Source organism: Plectropomus leopardus, chromosome 8 (genome assembly GCF_008729295.1).
Source record: "Plectropomus leopardus isolate mb chromosome 8, YSFRI_Pleo_2.0, whole genome shotgun sequence".
In the NCBI taxonomy this organism is placed as follows: domain Eukaryota; kingdom Metazoa; phylum Chordata; class Actinopteri; order Perciformes; family Serranidae; genus Plectropomus; species Plectropomus leopardus.
The window spans coordinates 10,682,642-10,704,369 of record NC_056470.1 but is presented as its reverse complement, the minus strand read 5'-3'; the positions used below and the strand labels follow the sequence as shown (position 1 = coordinate 10,704,369).

At 40.2% G+C, this 21,728-nt stretch overlaps 1 protein-coding gene across 3 annotated transcripts in view; it reads right to left on the bottom strand.

Moving 5' to 3' along the window:
* The window catches only part of LOC121946567 (helicase ARIP4-like), a 78,203-nt gene that overhangs the window by 8,525 nt on the left and 47,950 nt on the right, over positions 1-21,728 (bottom strand). For all 3 annotated transcript variants that reach the window (XM_042491188.1, XM_042491190.1, XM_042491189.1), the window contains 14 exons: positions 13,357-13,600; positions 10,904-11,037; positions 10,456-10,629; positions 6,099-6,319; positions 5,462-5,644; positions 4,797-4,930; positions 3,621-3,817; positions 3,296-3,499; positions 2,991-3,129; positions 2,657-2,834; positions 2,086-2,304; positions 1,191-1,309; positions 904-1,028; positions 101-200 (listed from right to left, as the gene is read on the bottom strand). In XM_042491188.1, the coding sequence (XP_042347122.1) occupies positions 101-200; positions 904-1,028; positions 1,191-1,309; positions 2,086-2,304; positions 2,657-2,834; positions 2,991-3,129; positions 3,296-3,499; positions 3,621-3,817; positions 4,797-4,930; positions 5,462-5,644; positions 6,099-6,319; positions 10,456-10,629; positions 10,904-11,037; positions 13,357-13,600 (2,371 nt within the window). The remainder of the gene's footprint in view (positions 1-100; positions 201-903; positions 1,029-1,190; positions 1,310-2,085; positions 2,305-2,656; positions 2,835-2,990; positions 3,130-3,295; positions 3,500-3,620; positions 3,818-4,796; positions 4,931-5,461; positions 5,645-6,098; positions 6,320-10,455; positions 10,630-10,903; positions 11,038-13,356; positions 13,601-21,728) is intronic.

Genomic DNA, 21,728 nt, shown 5'->3' with positions numbered 1-21,728 from the left:
AACAAAGTATTCTTCCCAAATACAATGTCGCACAGGGGGAGCACATGATCATTTTGTGGGTGATGTAATCCTTTAATATTACTGTTATTGCGTGTTTTACCTGGTTGACAGCAGGAAGACCCACGCTGAGGTGTTCATGGGATCGTTGAACTGGTTTATCAGTCTCTCTCTCTCTGAGGCCGTGGTACTTCCATCCAACCCTTTCGGATATCACACAAATGATGGAGATTTAGAACAGTCCTGACTACCTGCGTGCCTTCGCTATGTAATGCAACTGTGTGAATGTGGATCTGATCTCCCCTGCTAATATATGTAATCTATAGGTCAAACAAAACAAATGTGTGCAGAGGACACAAGTTGAAGATAAGATAACATAAGATAACCGTGGACGAAGTTGAACTCAATTCTCTTTTACAGGGTTATTAAAGTGACTTCACTGATAAAGCTCATATTTTACAAGACAGTTTTTTTATATATTGCTGAAATACAGAAACACTTAAAAAGCTGTTCAGTCATCTCTGTGCTGATATGTAATGATAGACCAAAGTCTGTCTGTTATCAAGAAACACCAGCAGGTGGCAGCACTCATTGTGAGTCTATGAGGAGTACCACTGCACAACTCAACCACTGTAGTCAGAAATACCCTCAAGAAATAACATTGATGAGTATGCACAATTAATTACGCATGGTAGACACAATACCTGAGTAAATCCGAATATTTTGAGCTAAACTTTACGAGTCACCTGTTACTGAGCTTAAAATAACATTTCAACCTGTCTCCTCCTATTCCAAGTCTATATGTCAAGTTTTCAACAGCATTTTAGCAAGTTTCTCATTTTTAAAATTTTTATTGTACCAAATGCTGAATAAAACATCTTTAAATCATAATTACTGATTACTTACTGTAGTAGTTGAGGTTGCGAACCCAGTTCTGTTTGGGTCTGTCTCTGCTGGACGTGTTGGGCGATGGCGGCACTGGTCTCTTAGCCAGAAAGTCCTCAATCACAGTCAGTGTGGACAGACTCTGACTGCAGGAAGCAGACACATAGGCAAAATTAGGGATTGGATCACAAGTAATGTAAATGCAATAACAGAGCAGAACTTAATCAAATCAGAAAATTAAAGCAGAGAAAAGAAGAAGTTTGAGTTTTCTTTATTTTCTAGATCAAATCTTGTGTCTGATTTTGTACCTGAAGACGAGGATTTTGTCTCCCTTCCTGACGCTCTCCTCTATCAGATGGAACAGTAGCACCATTTTTGCAGAGTTCTCCAGGATGCCGGGCTTGTAGTCATACATAATGTCCTTTGCCTGAGAGAGAGAGAAACTGTTAAAAATGCACCTTACTACAGTATTAAAAATCACCTTCAGATTCATAGTTCAGCTGAATAGATGTCCTTATTTAACCGATTGAGACTGACTTTAAAGAAGTGAGGTTACATTGCTGGTTTGCAAACAATATAAGCAACCAACGCTATGATTTTACTTAAAATTCACCTTCATGTTATGCAATGCAACAAATATTGTGGAATTTAACTTGCTCTAAACATTTTGATGGTGTCTTAAGGAAACACACCATGCATTACTGAGTATGCACAGATGTATCACAATTTTTCAGCTATAATCACCAAAAATATTCAAGTCCCCATTCAGTTTCCAATGCTTCCTAACAGAATGTTTATTTACACATTGTTGCCAGGCAAATACAACTCCAGCTAATGAGTGTAATAATGCTTAGGAACAAAATTAGGGCTCCATGCTGTCCTCATTTTCAGGAAAATACAAGTGCCAAAATATTGCACGTCAGTGGTTAAACATGTTATAAAGTGTTGTACGTTGGTGAGTCCAGATTTCTCTGAAGTGGATCATTGTGGTCAAATGAATGTTTCATAATTCTTTTTGTATTTCTCTCCATCACTCTGTGGGTGGCAGCACTGCATCGACAGCAGCATCTCAGTAAGGGGGAACATAATGTTCTGCACATCATCTAACTGAGACTAGAGAGCATTGCTGGTGTTCTTAAAGTGCATAGTGCAGCTTTGTGTTACATAAAGCACAAACATTCAATTAGTTCCAGAGAAACGTACCCATTCGTAAGTGATGACCTGATTGGCTTTCTCCTGTAGCTGGTTAAGACTCAGTCCACCGATGGGGTTAGGGTTCTCCAGGGGCTTGGACTTTTGATTGGGTGCAGTTGGACATCGGGCGGGGCCTGTGGAGGTGATGTCATCAAGGTCTAAGTCCTGGTCACTGGCCATGTTTTCCTTCTGTAAGGCCTCGTACAGCACGTCTGGATGGTTCCAAATCTGAAGAATTACAGGAGATCAGTGGCGTGAAAACACTCTCAAGGTAGCAATCACTGGATTTGCCAAGTGTGATAAATATACAGGAATTCATCTTGTTACACAAACATTTTGACTTAGATGGTAACTTGTGTAACAGTATTTCAGTGACTGCAGGTATTCATATAAAGCAAGACGCCATTTGTACATAGAATATTTATGTTTATCCTGTTGATAAAACGATTAATCATGACATTTTAAAATTACAACCTTTGGTAATTGTATCTATGACACTGATTTAAAAAAAAAAAAAAAAAAGACAGATGGAGATTCTTTTGTAGGTAATGTTTCACACACATGCTCTCCTCCTCCTCACCTTGCAGCAGACACAAAAAGCCTTCAGTGGGTTGAGGCTGAGCCAGCCGGTGTTTCCTGCCTCTCTGAAGCGGTTCATGAACTCCGTGTACAGCGCCCTCTGCAATGGAGACAGCCGCACCAGGATCACATGTTCCTCTTTCGAGGGCAGCTGGTCCTTAAGGACGTCATGACCTCGTCTGGAATAAGGACAAGTTGCGGTCAGTATTTGGAAAATACTATTAAAACTGAAGGTGGGAAAAAGTCAGGCCTTAGTATTCTCTATTAAATCTTTAAAGGAGTTGGATTTTGTTTTCGAGGCAGTAGTTGTGGGTTTATGAAGGCAGCTGTCTCACCTCTGTACGAAACCCTCCAGCAGGCTGTGTAGCACATGGCTCCTGTACCTCATCAGCTGGACGTCCTGAGGTGTGCTGTCCACACACTGCCCGTTCAGAATGGGACGCTCAAACATGTTACTGAACTCCTGCCGCGTACCTGAAATACGTGTAAGATAATAATACTATAGTTAAAGATTAACAGAAAACAAATGACCAAATTAGTCTTCTGATCTTAAAGACGGCTCGCCAACATCTTCGTGCTTATCTCACAGATAGACTAGCAAAAACATTCCCTGAAACAAAATGCTGATCTTGCCCCATACCTAGGAAGTCAGGTCGGACAAAGTCGACCATGCACCAGTACTCGATCAGGTTGTTCTGGAGTGGATAGCCAGTCAGGACCACGCGGCGTCTGGTTCGGATGTTTTTCAGAGTCTGCGACGTGCTGGCATGGCAGTTCTTGATGCGATGGCCTTCGTCACAGATCACCACGTCTGGACCGGGCCGGGCCAAGGCTCTCTCAATACCTGAAGAACAGGCGAAAATACCTTCAGTGATATTCTAGGAGCTTTGGAAACCAGCATGTATGATATTTTTTGCCTATGTTCCTATGTTCTACTCGTCTTTGTTTCTCTTCGTCTCTCTGACCTTTGAGCAGTTCCTGCTGCCTGTCTTCTTCATCTAGGTCGATGACTACGGGTCCCGTGGTTTTCTTGCTCTTCTTCTTTCTCCCAGCAACAAAGCTCTTTTTCAGAGACAAGAGGCGGTACATCTCATAGCCCATCAGCAGCACACCTCCTTCCCGCGACCAGTCCTCCACCACCTTGGCCCTGGTCGTTGTGTTCCTGGATTAATGTAAGAAAAGGCATGTTAAGTTATTTAAGCTTGCGTTTCTCAAAACTGAGACCTCAGTTAATACCTGTCAGAGAGGACTTTACTCATTTTTACTTTTTGTTTCACTCTGAATCTCTGATATCATCTGCTCCATTTTGCACAGGATGAACACCACCCTCTCTCTCTCTGTGGCGGCACAAAGCAATACAGAAAGTTGTACAAAGGCAATGCAAAGTAAAATTACCTTAAGTTTACTACAATGAAATAAATGAAGTCAGTGACACAGAGTGTTTCATGCAATGTTGGAGTTGTTTGTTCTCTCAGTGACAGCTTCAAATGCTTTAAAATAAAACCAGAAGAAATAAACGCTCTGCAGATTAGTTTGTATTGAAGAGATAAAACAAGAATAAGTAGTATGGCATTCAAAACTCGAATTGTAACTAATTGCCATTAAGTAATGAATGAGAACCAGTGGTTTTGGAGTAATGCTTGAACAGCAGGAGCACACACTTGTTAATTTTTAATGCTGTTAAGATATTCTTGATAACTGAGACAGAATGAGGTTACTGTGTCATGCTCAGAGATGGCTGTGTCACGACACTGAACACTCATTTTGCAGCATTCCTTCATTCCTCCCTAATCCATCACACACACACACACACACACAAACAACGCAAGCTAGTCAGAAAATCTTTCCAGCTGAGGCAGCTGTCGAGAAAAAGGATGATGGAGATGGAAGAGAGGATGAGCCAGTAGGGGATAAAGTGAAGATGCAGGTTGGATCAGAGGTTCAGTGTTGTCTTTTTTTTTTAAGAGCGAGATAAGGAAAGTGTCCTCACTGCTTTGCATTAATGTGACAGCATCAGCCCCCTGAGGTGGCTTTTAAATTAACCAATGACCCTGCTGCATGTGTGTTTGTGAGTGTATTTTATTCTTACGTCTTGTTACTACTGAGTAAGCTGAATGTGCTAAATTGTTCATGTCACTCACTTGTGTTCATCGTTGAGGATGTGAACCTTAAAGGCACGAGGCGTCACCAGTCCCGAGTCAGTATCTGGAGGTACCGCCTCCGGGGGCGGGACCCACATGTTGAACTCTGACAGCCAGTTCTGCAGCGTATTCACCTGGGATGAAAGTAATGGATAAATAATCTGAGTCAATACTCCATCCTCATCATTTCCATTGTGATGCTGCTTATTTTTCATTCAGTAGTTTAATAGATTACAAATGCTATAAAATTAGCTGCTTGTGTATGTTTTATATAATAAAATATAACATTTAAATAACACTTTTTTTTTAAGCATCCATGACTTTTAGATATAATTTTGGGCTGAGGTTTATGTTGTTAGAGCTATTTTTTTTCTCTTTCTGACAATCTATAGGCTACAAAATTTATCATAAAGAATTGATAAATTAATCAATAATGACTTTGTGAACTGTGAATGAATGTGCTAATTTAGTAAAACATCCATTCACTTTTCAACTGAAATAATAATTCACACATTTTTTACCATAAATTTAAAGCTTGTATTAATTCAGATTTTTTGACTGAATCAATATCCTTATTCATTGATCATATTGTCCATATACGTGCACTTATCAATCCAGCCTTTCACATTTTCTTGTATCCCAACATGAAGTTAACGGGTGCTTACAGGTACGATGGCGAGCACGGTGTGAGCCTGCGTGTGTCTGAAGAGGACGTCGATGAAGGAGATGACCTGCAGTGTTTTGCCCAGGCCCATGCTGTGAGCGAGGATGCAGCCGAATCCGCTGCTGCTGCTGAACCGCTCCACCGACTCCACCAGGTTGTCATACAGGAAACGAATTCCACCGATCTAAGGATGAGATGGGAAAGGGAAAAATACGCAGAATTGAGTGATTGGACAGAAGCAGAAAGAGAGAAGGGATGGTGACAATAGAGAAAGTTGAAGCCATGGCAATGAAAAAAAGGAAGCCAGGTGGAGAATTAGAACGTAGGAGGAATGAGACGGAAAGGTGAAAAGAAGAGGTTGATGGTGAGAAAGCAGAGGTGATATCTCATTAAAACTAAAGAAAAGATCACACTTAGCTGTCCCTGGCTTTGAAAAGGTCAAGAAATTTGAATTTTGAAGAAAGTAATTTTAACACTATGAACTTGTGGCAAAAAAAAATCACAATAAAAAAACTTTTTAAATTGTTACTGAGTGATTTTATAACATTCAGACACTTATCTCCTTGACATACATCTACATATCTCAAAACAGTTCAGGACGATGGGACCAAAAGGACCAGCAGCAGTGATGATAATACCTGGTGAGGTTTGACTGCTCGTGCCAGCTGAGGTGACAGGAAGATGTCTTTCTCTGTGGTTGGATGGTTTATGTTGACCAGCACCCTGCCTTGAGTGTCCGGCTGGTTGAAGGCATCGTTAGCGTGTGCACCGCTCAGCTCGCTCTCTTCTTCCTCAACGACAGATTCGCTGCTGATGCGGACGACAGTGTCGTCCTCGCCTGAGCTCAGATCAATCACATCTGAAGGAGAGGGAGGAGATGAGGTCTTGCAAACTGTTTTTTCGACACTGACGTTCAGAAAACGCACTTCAGACAGAAAACTCAAAAAGGATTTGAACTTGTTTTCACATTTGCATACAAGTTAATTCTTTCACACTAACTAAAAAGAAATATTATGAGAAATATTATTTTAAAAAATCTCAAAAAACCCATTCAGGCTGTTGACTATATAGGGGGGGAATTTCTTTCTCTTTTGAGAGCCTTCACTGATGAAACTTGTAAACTTACAGGATACTGAACAAAAAAACTTCTCTCAGTTTTTTAAATGTTATTTCTTAGCAGAAAGCCTCCAGAAAAATGAAAACTATTATAAACAACCATTGGCCTTCATTGGTGACATTCATCTCAAGTGATGTGGTGAACGGTGGCTTCGTCATGAGCATGATGTTACATCAAACGCAGACGTCACTGTGCGTTTGTGTGTGTGTGTGTGTGTGTGTGTGTGTGTGAAAGGAACAGACTGAAATCCATATCTGATAAAAAGGACTTCAACGTCAGCGATATCAAGTGGTGAAAGTTACACAAGCTGGCGGCCTGCGAGGGCACGACGGGGAGAGGAGAGGTGTGTGTGTGTGTCAGTATGTTAGTGTGTGTGTGTTTGTGTGCTAGAGAGAGAGAGAGAGAGCTTATATAACTGCAGTGAATGGCTGGTTATACAAGTAGGATTAGAGTGGAGGGGGAGACTGGTTATGCAACCCCAACTAGAAATGTCACTGTGCCACTGTGAGTGTGTGTGTCTTCATTATGTGTGTGTGTATATGTGTGTGTTCTGGCTCATAACCAGGATTAGCCAGCTTTATTGCTCCACAGACCCGCTCTGATCTGCCCCACAGACACTCGCTCCCTTCATCTGGCTTCCTCTCTCCTCCCTCTGCTCGTTTTTTCTCTCCTTTGCGTTGGCTTCCAAATTGACATATTATCTGTCTGTGTTCATCTCATCCATCTCTCTCTCATTTGTGTGTTTGTGTTGTAGGTGTGTGTGCCTGTAGTTCGCCTCCGTCATCTTCTTAATGTGTGTTTATCCCTAAATGTTTGAGTGGCTCTGTGAATGTGTGTCTATGTGTTTGTGTGTGGGTTTGAGTGTGTGTGCTTGTGTACACTTCTCGGGCAATAAGGGAATGGTACATGATGTACCCTGAGGAGGTTTTAAATATTCTGATGCACACGGCAACTAATCTCCGAAAACCACACACACACACGCACGCACACACACACACACACACACACACACACACACACACACACACACACACACACACACACACACACACACACACACACACACTTTTAACAGGAACTGAGGAGATTTTTGACCTTGGTTTTATAAATGTGTGCTTTTACTAATTGGGTTTAAATGTTTCCACTAATGTTGTGGCGTCCGTTCACCCTTGCAAGAATTCAAAACAGTCTGCATGAGTGCAAAGGTTTTGTTTGAAAATAAAGTGAAACTTCCTCAATTAAAGTAAATGGTCTTTACGGAAGGCTGAACTGAGTGTAGAAAGCACTGGTTTTGACAGATCGTTGGGTTGGTGGGTTTTTGTTGGAGGCGATGTTCATCATTTTTACCTACATTCATTCCTACAAATCATTTAAAAATTTCTGATGAATATGGCCCACATATCTCCTATTTAGTGGCTTATTGAATAAAAGCCTCATTTAAAATTTGGGTTGTTTTTCAATCCTCCGTTTAATTTCCTGGAAATTCAAGCTGATGTGGCCTTTCAATGCGCCGACTTTCTAGACCCCTGGGCTTGGAAAGCCATTTGAAACAGAGTGTGTAATTTAATAAATGACGGCTGTCACGAGGCTATTAAGGCTGCTTTGCTTAATCTCTGGGAGATTGATGCTTTAGAGATGTGAGGTTTCCACCAGACATCGACAAAACTATAAGAACTGTGTATTCAAGTGATATTTCCCTTTAACAGATCATTCTCTCAGTGACTGCCATACGAGCCCCCAAGCAAGATATTGGACCTCAAAATTGCGCCAGTGGATTGGCCTCATGGCCTGTGGCTGAACTGGGCAGCTAAAAGGTGTGACTGACATAAAATTAAAGGCAAAAGAAAAAAACTTCAAAAATCACATTACTCATGAGACCATCAGTCTGACTTCTCCTGCCTGTAAGTTTAACTTCCATTCATGCATAACACGATTGTGACTCTGTTCATAATGGTCCTCTCACTAAAAAGCATGACAGAAAATTGTCAATCCATTTCTTACACAGCAGTGTTACAGATTGTATGTTTGAAAGGGGCATACGTCTTTCAACACATAGCTCAGAGTACAATGCACATACATTTGTACTAAAGGTTTCTACTAAACAACTATTTATATGTTGTACTCAAAAAAGGATTGTCTCAAAAACAACTTTTTGCTTCTGCTGTGGTCAGAAGTCAGCCAAACCTATTAAAAAGCATGTTTTTATGAATGGAATAAACTGCTCAGATGTGTCCGACAATCCTTTAAACTGCTTTTTAAAAACTCTGTACATTTACATGTTAGAAAAAGTAAATTATTGTGTTATCTAAGCATGGTACAGGGATCTGCAATATGCGTTCAATATGCCACCTGTATGCTGCTTGCTAACTTGGTATGCGACATAATAGGTCAACCAGAGAAGGTCCGATAGCAGCTAGATGAAAGGGGACATATCACCACCTGCCGTGGTGGAGTTGGACATTCTTCTGCCAATGAATCTATTCTCCCTGGTGCTTGTATACTGGGACAAGGACAGTAGTTCAGTTAAAGGCCTAATCTTCTACTTAGCTGTGCTTGTAGATGTACTGACTGTTGCTCTTTCATACTGTTTTTTTTACTGGGGGTGTAATTTGATAGAAAGAAAATAGTTCCCAGGCAAAACTGATCACAACAAGGTCTGCGGATAATCTTCAATAACCGGGTCATGATTTCTGGAAAGAGGCATTGCTGTTGAATCTTTCAAATTTCATTTTTTGGCACTTTGAGCACCACAAGTTGAGTGCCATCTACATTATAGCTACATTATATTGGAGAGAGGGCAGACATCTATCTACGGCCGATATCTCCAACACTCTGCAACTAACACCAAAACAATCTAGATGGACAAATAGCACTACAGGTAAGAAAAAAAATATTTCTGATGAACTGTCCCTTTAAGCATGACGATAAATAAAAAATGAAAAATTAATAAATAAAAGCAAGGTTCTAAAAGTTCTAAAACAGTGAATCTGTCTTTCAGTTATAAAACTGGACCTTGCTGTAACTTCAACACTTGACATCTGGAACAAATCTCTTCACACATTGTACCAAAGCTCACACTGGGCTGTTGAGGCATTTTAAGAATTAGCATCTGGCCTATTTAGGGCTTTGCCAAGCTATGCTGACAGCTCAGAATATACAACTGGATGAGGGGTTTTAAATTAACTTCACAGCTCTGTGTCCCTATCTGCTTTCATGACTGACCTACTAGCCCACTTACACAATCAAAGGTCTGAGGGCAATCTGGGCCAGAGACCTTCAATGTGCGGGGCAAAATTCAGGCAGCCGAACTCCTCTGTCAGTATTTGCTAACATAAATACAGTTTGGCTAACATGAGAAGGGGCTGTACTTTATTTTAAATCCATTTCTTTGAAATTTTTGGAAATACACTAAACATGCAATGTAAATTCCAGAAGTTCATCCTCATCCAGATTTTCAACATGTTTTTATACACATGGGATAGGATAGAAACCTTTTCCACATTTCTGTCTACTTTCAGCTACCTCACTGAGTTATTTGAATTCATTTCTGACGAGGCAATTTCATTGTTTTCACCCTTTAAATATTCTCATAAACAGCGCTGAAAACAAAAAAAAAACCCACCCACAGTGCCAAAAGATTTCACTTAAAACATGAAACAGCAACACAAAGCAAAACAGTTCATTCCTTTCAAGGTAATGACACTTGAGTAATAAAAACTGTAAAAAAAAAAAAAAAAAAAGAAAAGTCAAAAACATCCCTCTTAATCTCAAGTGCTTGTTTCATACAATTCTGAATAAATCAGGTAATATTAAATCAACGTCTTTAAGAAAAATAGCTTAATGGCTCCAAGACGCCTGGATGTGTGTTTACGTCTCACCTGTCTTGTGTGTGTGCTCTGTGTTGGCGGAGGCGGGCACGTCAGTCTTGCCTTCGTCCTCGCTGATGCCAGTGCTGCTGGAGTCCAGGCAGATCACTTCCTGTCTGACCGACTTGACTTCTTGCTGCGACACAGTTGATGCAGACGATGACGACACATGCTTTGTCACGTCACCTGTAGAGAAAGATGGAAATGATGCAGCAGATCATGAGAGGGGAAAAAAATGAAAACAGAAAGAAGATAATTCATCACATTATATGCAGGCTTTGCAGCAATGTAACTGGAACACAGTGAAATACATTGTCAAATCTAGCTGAATCCTACAGGTCAAATGATTTGGTTAAAATGATTAATGTGTAAGTACAAATGTCAAAAAATTCATTTTTGATGGACCTGTGGATGCTGTTTTTATTTCTAAATGCAGTTTTAGGGGGGTACGTGTTCTCACCAGTTGTGTATTCAGGCAGCAGTGGGACGGGGAAATCCTGTTTGCTCTGCTGCTCCAGACGTCGCCTCCTCTCCAACTCATCCTGCTGGGCGGCTTTGGTCACAGCCTCTAACTGATGCTCCCTCAGTAACTTCCTACACAGATACACAAATAAAAATAACATTTGTATATATACAGTAATGTGTTTTTTTACAGGAGACACTTGGTTTTCATTGACGGCTGCCAGGCAGCAGACAGCAGCAGACCAATGTTTGAGACAAACACCAAAACTGTGTATTTTTAATGACACATCCAGACATTTCTAGCCGTGTTTGTTGTGACTAGAACGGGTGTTTTCATGATACATGGTTTTTAAAACCAAAATAAGATGCTTTTTTACCCTAACCAAGTGTTTCTTTTTGCTTATATATAACCATGTGTTAACCACGGCGATGTCACATCATATCTGCTCCATATGAAACAGATACATATCCGTGGTTTGCAAAAACATAAATCAACATTTATTCTGGTGACTGGGTTGAATACTCAGAACTGGAGTGCATCAAGGTAACTAGTTTCTTTGCAGCTGCTTTTATCACTTTTTATTAAATGTTAGCATGAAAACAAATTATTTTAGATACTTGTTTTGGTTTAATGGCACATTTACAGTTTAGTTCAGTCACACACCACATTTTGTTTCCAGCCATTTCCAGCTATTTTTGGCTAAAAAACTTTGATAAACCCAACACAAGCTAATGTTTCCTGCCTGCAGAGAGAAGTTAGCAGCTAGCTGCTGAATGTAGCTAAATGTAACTGCTTTAAGGCCAAATGTTTTTTCACATTAGTTGGTGAGAACAAAACCAGAGCCAAAAAACAAAAAGAGTAAAACAGTTGACTTTTATTTACTGGTGAACAGACATACTACTCCACATGAATGTGGAGGAGTGAAAGTTAGCAGCAAACAACAAGTTAGCTACAAGGACTAGCCTTTTCCACGGCTGACTGTCCGTTAGCTGGTTTCTTCTGCTCCCTTATGGTAAATTAATTAGGAGTTAAGCATAAAATCCAAAACAAAATATAACATTATTTGTAGGCTGAACTTCTTCATTAAAAGACAAAATTCAGTCTGTGTTTGTATGATATTTTTGTAAGACGTCGGAAGAAATTTGGCTCCGTAAAAATGTATAAATCTCAGTTTCATGTTTAAACAATAGCAAAAAAGGAATCAGCTGTATTGATAATTGTTATTTTTGTTGTCGTTATTATTTTTATTTTATTAGAATAAAGTTTATTGCGGGTGTTCAATTACAAGAAACTTGCCTTGGTGTTTGGGGTGCTGCAAAAGTGAAGAACACAACTAGAAGTACATTAAAAATGTAAAAAAAAAAAAGATATTATAAAAATAATAATACTGTTTTAGAGAGAGAGAGTTTTGTGTCTCATAATATGATTATTGTTATTATGAAATGAATTCTGCTACTTCCTCCAAATGAGACTCCCTCAATATGTTTCTACTGAAGCAGAAAATTGATAATCTTTTGATGGCTGCATTTCATTATTTTAGAGAGAGTAATAAGAGGTGAATTAAAGGCAAATACTGAAGATCTTGGTAAATAATATATTAGTTCTACACATTCTGAACAGAAGTAACTAATCAGTGTTTGTAATGTGACAGACCTGCACCTTGTAACTCTAACAGAAATCAGAAATAAGTTCTTTTATTAACATTTCCATGCACAAACACCAAAGCCGGGGGTTTGCATCTGTTATACATGTTTGATGCTATTGTAAAAATGCTGTTACGTAAAAGCAACAGCATACTTAATGTTGAACTACATATATTGTGGTTTTTGGCGGCCGGAGGAATGCAGCTGCAGACTGAGCATGCCTCTACATAATCACTGACAGATTTCATCAGTAATTGTGGGTTTTTGTTCTTCAAAACGAGAGTGAAATCCGAGGATGAGGAAGGAGGAATACAGAGACACAGTGGATAGATGATAAATCCTATTATCCAGCTAGCAATGAATGTTATTATAAAGACAATAAGAGTTGAATAAGCTGAGAGAGTGTTAGTTTACTCTGCACCTCAGCAGAAACATACTCAGGGGATTGCGTTGTAATCCCTTTCATCTCAAGGTTGACTGGTTGCTGCTTGCCAAGCATCGAGTCAATTTCTAAAATCTAGTTTTAAAAAATGACTGAATAATCTTAGCGCTGCAGTCTGGTTTGATGTATGTATATCTTTAATGTATATTATCAATGCTCTTTTCACTTTTTTTTAATACCTTTGCTACTGCATTAAACTGCATGTCACTGGCAACTCCAGTGAGTTCAGATGAAGTTTGGCTTTAAGCTATACTATATATAAGACATACAGTATATTGTGTATTGATCCCTACACAACGTGCACGCATTTGACTCTTCAGCTCACACTATCTTTAATGTTTCAGCGAGGGCGTAGAGTTTATTACCTGATGTTGCGTCTCATGTGCGCCGGCTTGGAGCTCCTCTTCTTGGTTCCTGTCAGGGCGGAGGGAGGGGAGGGGCTTTGGCTGGCCGGCCTGGAGCGGGGTCTGGACACGGGCTGGGAGGGAGGAGGGTGGGCTGGTGTCTCCCCTGAAGGTGAGGTAGATGGGGGCGGGGTACACTGCCAAGCGGCCGAGTCGCCTCCCTGAGCCTCATTCTCGGAGCTGAAGGGGGCACTGTGGGACTGGTCTGTGTGAGGAAGACAGAAAGAAAATAATGATAGTTATGATTACACTGTATGGTTTCTCTTTGTCAAACAGAAATGAGAAAATGAAACTCTGTTGTGTAGGCACACATTTGAGGAAACATTTGCAAGATATTAGTAGCAGTTGTCTGCAAAGAATAATGCCACCATGGGGCAAATGGTAACATTGTAACAAACAAAAAATAGACTCTAAATTTAAGAATCGATTCTGAATAAAGTCTCCAAACATCCCCACCAGCAGTAATTTCACCGTCCTTTACATTGTAAGCCTGACTTTGATTCTAAAATATGCATCCTGCTATTTTAAATCATCAACTGATGAAATGCTGCACATATTATTTGAGGGTTTTTTCATTTAAAAAAAATACTACTTTCCATTTCCCACTGTTTCACAAAAGCTGACTGGCTTGTATAACAGCTGGTGACTCAGTGGAAATGGCATGAAACAGTGTTTTACTGTTACAGCTTCAAAACTCAAAATCATTTCAATCATCAAAAAGACTGGGCACAACCCTCTCTTTAAAGACTTGGAGGTTGTCTGCCTATAACTGCTCTTGGCACTAATTACACCTGAAGTCACACACCTATTCTTTATAACTGTCAATAAACAGGAAGACATGAATCATATAAATGAATCATTAGGTGATGTGAACAGGCCAAAGTCAAACATGCACATCCTCCTAATAAAGAACGCCACCAATTTTATTGTATTAGCACTGTATTATTTTCCCATTACGATGTATTCACTGTGCTAAACATATTTGTCCATGTTCAGTAAGGTTTGCCACAACTTGACAAAAAAACAACAACTCCTCAACAGACGGACCAGCAGTAGCCATGCGCAACCAAATATTTCGATTCCTGTTTTTTTCTCAAGACATCTTAAGAGCCAAAGAAAAAAGACAAGTTGTGGAATCAAAGATCAAATAACAAAGGAATTGTTAAAATCAATTGAAAATGCTTAAATGTTGTATTAGATACAAATCCTTACAGGTGTTCTTTTATTCATCAGGACTTGTTTTGTTGAGCTGCTGATTTTTCTAATCATGCACGTTTACTATGTTTGAAATGGAAACTTCCATCAAACTGCTTTCACTCATTCAAGTTGCTCTTGCCAGAAGGAGCCTGTGAGGATTTCGGTTTCCAAATGTATTCAGATTGACATTTAACTAAACTACATATGCAAAACAGCATGAATACGATTTATCTCATCCTGAGCCAAAGCCCTATACAATAAAAAATGTTTTAAAAAATCATGAAAACAGCACCGTGTGGCACCTTTAACTCTGTTCTGTTCATTATTTCTATTTCTCAATCTTTGTCTAACTCGTCTTGATTTTTTTAGCCCCATCTTTTTCTTTTCCTGTATTTCATTTTCACCTTTCTTCTTCTTCTTCTTCTCTCCTCCTCCTCCTTTCTCTAAGTTGTTCTGGCAGAGACACACTGAACCAGATCTGAAGCTTATGTAAGAGCTGGATCATAAATATGGACGGCTTATGAAACACAAGACAGGACACAAACACTGACACACACACACACACACACACACACACACACACACACACAGAGAGAGAGAAATACACAAACTCGCACATGAACACACACACACATTCCGGAGGACAAGTGTTCACATAAGAATATAAATCAACACACACACACATACACACCAATGTGTCGACCAGTTCAGCCAAGAATCTGCCTTGGATGACAGGACAAACAAGGACACAGCCACCACACACAATTTTCAGTTTTAACCACACACAGACACACACACAGACACAGACACAGACACACAGACACACGGACACACACACAGACACACAGACACACACACAGAGCAATGCATACAAGACATGTTCACTGCATGACACTTGGCAAACCCGAGGTTCACCCCACACACGCACACACGCACACACGGACACACATACACTCGCGCACACAACATAGTGGAGCATGGACACTAGTGATGAGCTCACTGCAAGTTGAAAAACAAATTACATAAAACGCCCCTTCACTCTATCAACGTGATAACAAACTTCTTGATCTGGCTGCTAATGACACCAGCCTGTCTCAGCAGTTAATGTGTGTGTGTGTGTGTGTGTGTGTGTGTGTGTGTGTGTGTGTGTGTGTGTGTGTGTGTGTGGTACTTATGTGTCTCAGAGTAGCATTTCAAAACAATTCACTTGCAATCATTGTGACATCAAATTAGTTATTGCCAGAGACTAAATCAATTAAACCATAATCGTATTAAAATGCATTTAGAGCTCTCATATCGACACTCAGGCAAATTTTAGTATTTTAATGATATAAAAAAACAACTACAGTTAGACATGTTCAATGTGCTTTGGGATCAGCATCAAAATACATTCAAAGAAAGATGTGCTATATTAATGGTCTCCATAACTCGGACTCACTCAGCAGTAACAAAGTTCTAACCCTGGACACAAGTTCAACTGTAAATCCAAACTATATTAATGCACGTATCAGTCAGTTAAGTCAATAAGTAAATTAATGCATGTCATGTTTAGGCAGATTTGAACAGGCTTGTTTGAAGACTGGGTCCAATATTTTGCACTTATTAAGACCCCTGTGCAAGATGTTTAGCCTCTTGATGACTAAAAACACAAACTACTTTGGTTTAGTGAAACAGAAGAACAGATATATATCCCTTCTATGTTTTTTTTTAGGCGACAGATAATATTTTTTTAAGCTAAGAATATTTAATGTAATGTAAAGTGGTTTTAAAATCATGTTCTTCTTGTTCAGTTTATTTAAAAAAACAGGAAACGCATAATTTCCTGTATACCACATTTCCAGGACTGAGATGCCAGACATTGTGTGTCTAGGCCAGTAAATTTAAAAGCTTTAATGAAACTGGACACGCTTTTAACGGTTATTATGTCATTTAGAGATAAGAGCAGCAAAACAACAAGTTTTTTCACATGAAGATGTCCCAGATTTGATTTACTCATCCCCGTTTTACCCTTTCCTCCCTCCATCTCAACCTTACAGAACAGTTATATAACGATTCCTGAATGCACAGAGCCTTAACATCAACACACACACACACACACACGCACACACACACACACACACACACACACACACACACACACACACACACACACACACACACACACTACAGAGACACTCAGGGGGCAGACAGGAAGGGAAAGAGGAGAGGGGGTGAGATGAAAGCGAGGTCATCATTCAAAGAGAGGGGAGAGATGCATTGGAGAGCGTGAGAGGGGGTGGACAAACAAACACACACACACACACACACACACATTTAAAAAACATAGTGGTGACACACAAAAACAAGCACGCACAGACGTGGTTTATGGGAAGCAGAACGGTTACCCTGGCTTGGGTCAAGAGGACAATAAGTCCAGGAATTATTCACCATGAGGGGGGGCTGGCAAATGCTCCCCCCAGCCCATGACAACGATAAACTAGACTTGCTGTGGTAGTTAGTGTATACATGGGCATACATGACTTGCCCACCGCCATTTCGCTTTTTTATTTTTTTATTAATACTTGGTCAGATGATATTTGCCACAATTATAAACTGAAAATTTGTGCTTCTTACAGCAGCGGCAGCAGAGTCTACCATAGAACAGCAGGAGTCAGATTTCACTCATCACATGAGGAGATTAAGGAGAGCTGACCAACAAGAAGAAGATGGCACTGATTTGGTGTTACAGAGAAAAGCAGGAGGCCTTAATGGGCTTCTTTGCCAGGAGCCTCCACAGTCTATGATCGCCCCTCTGTTAGTGTACGACTTGTAGACTGACTTTTGTTTTGGAATGTTGCCTTTATCACAACAAATATGAAAAACACATGTAATAATAAATGAACAAATGAGAAAAATAGGAGAAACAACAATGAAGATAATATTTTGCAGGAGAGGCAAACCGTTTTCCCAGTAATTAACCTGTTTGTGATTTCTGTTTCCAGTGCAGAATTATAGGAGGATGCAGCAGAACAGGCCATTAGCAGACTGCCTGACAGAGTCCAAACATTTAACAACCACTTTAATGGTTTCACCGGAGAAATGTATCTGTTTCAGAGAAGATAAGGACCTCCGGTCTGCTGTAAGAGCAGCTGGAAGATGAGTCTCAGAATCAGTATCAGGGCAATTTTATGTCGTTTGGCTTTTGTTCATGCATCCTTCTCTGGTGCTAGAATGATTAGTTAAGTTAATGAAATTAATAGTTAATCAACAGAAAATGTTATCTACCTTTGCGCTGTTTATTGAGAAGAAAAAAGAACGAAGAACACAAAATATTTGTGTACATTATCATTGTGGGGAACTAAAACTTAAAAAATACGAAATATTTACAAGCAGCAGCACAGTCTCAACTTTGTCAAATTGAAGAAAAAGAAATGAAGAGAAAAAAAAATTAATACATGCCGCTGGAAGATACTGAGCCAGGTGACTGTGGTGTGCATTTTCCTATATTCTCTAAAATTACAAGATTTGCCAAGCAACCAAAACATATTAAAAGATGAAATAATGATGAAAATTGTTATGTGTACAAAAGAATGATGAAAGCTGACTTTTGAGTTTTTTTTTTTTTATCAAAATGAAGACACTTATATAACATTTGTCACTTTGAAAACAAGCTGGCATTCAGCCAATCACTTGTTTCTGTATCACAGTACTACACGCACTTTTGAAACAACTACATTTAAAGAGAAATCACACAGAAGAAAATGCAGAAAAACAAGTTTCATAACCTCCACATCATATCACTTTTCTGTACTTCTGAACCCTCTCATTCTGTCACTTCTCTATAATGCGTCGACTTTCCAGGTACTCACAGGAATAAACTAAACTTTTGAAAAATAAGAGGAGACATCAAGACAGTGAAGGATCTGAGATTCGAAAAGAAACAGGTACATTTATAACCGAACAGCTGTGACTTTGTTTTAGAGCAGTTTGTAAGCTGTCAAGGTGAAGTGGCTCACACATGAAAACACACACATACGCACACACACAGAGTCATAGTTACATTGATATAGACAGACATACAGTTTCGCACACACACACAGACCTGCAAACACACACCTTGGGGAGACTCTTCTTGCATTATGACCAGACAGTAGGGATAGGTTATACAACTCACACACTCACAAATGCACAAAATACATTATATAACTCATGAATAATTCCATACTTGCCACTGAGACTTGAATTGGCTATACAAACAAACACGTTTTGGGTGTTTTGGAACGATAAGGCATTCTGAATATTCTAGACGGTACTGCAGGACCCTTCTTTAATGCTGATAACCAATAAATACGCCCACTTAATCGAGAGATAACATTCAAACCGGGTGCGACATCACAAGAACGCCAGCTCTCCAACTGAAATAGTCACTCAGACAAAAGGGAGTCGCACACATTACATAACACTGTAATGACCACAATTGCTGATTGTATGAATGAACAGTACAGAAGTGTTTAATACTGAGGGAGTTTGTTTTAGAAGTTTCTTATGATGTTCTGACATTTTTTCCTCACCATGAAAACTTCTTGTAAACATGAGCCTTTTTTTGTGACAGGAATCCAAAACAAGCCACCTTTTCAAGCCTACAGAAAAGAGGGTTTGTTATTCTGACGATAGCAGCGCTTTAAACCAAGCCACAACATTCAAACCACTGACTGGTGAGGTGAATAACATTGAGCATCTTGTTACTAAGCAGTGTTTCTTCTGGGAAAGTTCTAGTCCTGGCTTTCAAATAGATGCCACTTGATGTGCTCTACCCAACCAAACCCTGTTGCAGACTAACATCTCCTCAAGCCGATGGCACTCCTTGACAGCAGTACACCCCCTGCCAGCAGGACAATGCCCCATGCCACAATGCAAAAACGTCTCAGGAGGAACTTTACAAACAGCTCAAGGCTTTGACCTGGCCTCCAGATTCCCCAGATCACAATATGATTGAGCATTTGTCAGACGTACCAGTACCCCACATCACAACCCATGGGACTTAAAGGATCTGCTGCCGATGTCCTGGTGTCAGACACCAAAGGACAGCCACAAAGGCCCTGTGTCCATGCTTGGACAGGTCAGAGCCAAGTATGGTTTAAGGAGGCCCCAGCCTGAATTGAACTCAGCTCTGAGGTAGTGGCATGTCCAACCGATGCTCAATCAGATTGAGATCTGGAGAATTCTGAGGCCAGGTTGACACCTTGAGTCCTTTGTCACGGACCTCAGGGCCATTCCTGGGCAGTTTTTGCAGTGTGGCATGATGGGGAGCACTGCCATCTGGGAGTGCCGTTGCCATGTAGGGGCGTACTTGGTCAACGGTGTTTGGGCAGAGGGTGCAAGTCAAGTGACATCTACATAAATGCAAAGACCCAAAGTTTCCCACAAAAACATGGTGTTGTAAGGAAATGTTGAACATTATTCACTTCACCTGTCAATGGTTTTAATATTGCGGCAGATTGTTGTATTTGTCACATTAGGAAAGGTTTGGTTTAATTTTCTTGCTGGCTCAAAACACCACAACAATCTGCTTGTCGTTTTTTGACTTTATGTGTTGGTCTTGCGCCAAAGCCTTTTAGTTTTACTGCAACTTGTGGAAATTTGGATTCACTTTAAGTTTTTGTTTTTGGCTGATAACTAAGGAAAGCCTTATAACTCCAATTTCTGTCATTTCTTCATTTTAACCTCAGCTGAAAAAAAAATGTGGGATGATTATTCAGCTTTATCCAAAATTTCATTGTAACTTGTTGCTGAACAGCAAAGTGGCAACTGCTCACACTTCAACTGCAGCAACTACATGTTGGTCTAAATTCAGCTCAGAGTCCTGCCCACCTCATTAGGAAACACTCCCTTGTGCACAAGTCCAATGAAGGTGTTGTCTTAAGGTGAAAATTGGTGCCGGAGAGCCAACTGTTGCTAGGCGATCGAGTCAAACTCAAATATTCAGCTGAGTGATGAGCAGAAGATGCAAGCAGGAGCAGAAAGCAAAAACAATCGTGACAAAGCGTAGGCAAGATGAGATGATGAAGTATGAATGCAGCCAAGCCCTTGACCTCCATCACCACACACTGAGCACAGAAAGTGAGAAAGTGTCTTGATGCAATGCTGAATCATCGGCAGTCAGCGAGTGTCACAGAGTAAATAAGCACCCGCAGCAAATTTTCAAAGCCATTAATTTGCTCTGTTGGACACTCCCTGTGGGTTTAAGACTTGCTGCTCCGCACAAAAAGGCGACACAACATGTACTTGAGAGATATGTGGCTCAGAAGAATGTAGGGCCATCGGCTACAAAATCATGTTAGTGCGCATTTGTGAGTGTGTGTCTGTCTCAGAGGGGGGTTGCAGTGGGGAAATGTCTTCTCAAACCACGAGGTTATGTAACCGCATCTACGTATATGTTAGGTGTTTATGTAACTCCTTGCACTGTGCTGACGAACACAACACCGCATCGGCGTGTGTTTGCAGCATTCCCTCAAGTGTGTCAAAGAGAAGATAAAGACAGAGACCACAGGAAAGATTAGAAAACGACAGAAAGAAAAACCAAACACTGCATCCACAGAGTGAATGTCTCCAGTATCTAAAAGCAGCAATATACCATATATGAAATGTGTTTTCCCATCAACTCCTCCGTGGTCCGACAAATTTGTGTTACTCTGAGGTGTGAAAACCTTTTAAACCCTCACTGGATAAATTCAGGCTGTTTTCTTGGCTCTGAAAAAAACAAAACTGTTAGTGATACAAAGTGTTCACCCAACAGTGATGAAAACAGCTTGCACTGAATAAGGTTTTCTACTTGCTCTTCAGGGAAAAAAAAAAAAAAACTTCTCAGGAACAGATGGATAAATGATTGCCCTCGAGCTCCAAACACCAGTAAAGATTATAGTCCGTAAAAGTAGTCAGATAAAACATTTTGTCAAGCTGCTCCATTAATAATCACTACAGACTGTGACAGAACTGACGGTGCGCTCCCCTCAGCGATGTTAGAAAAAGATGACCCACAACCCCAGACCGCTGAACTAAGGAGCCACTGTTTTCAGGTGTGTGTGTGTTTTCCAGTTAATAAACAAATCCATCTCTAAATGTCGAAACTTTCCTGTCTCTTTGCTGTGAGTCACTGA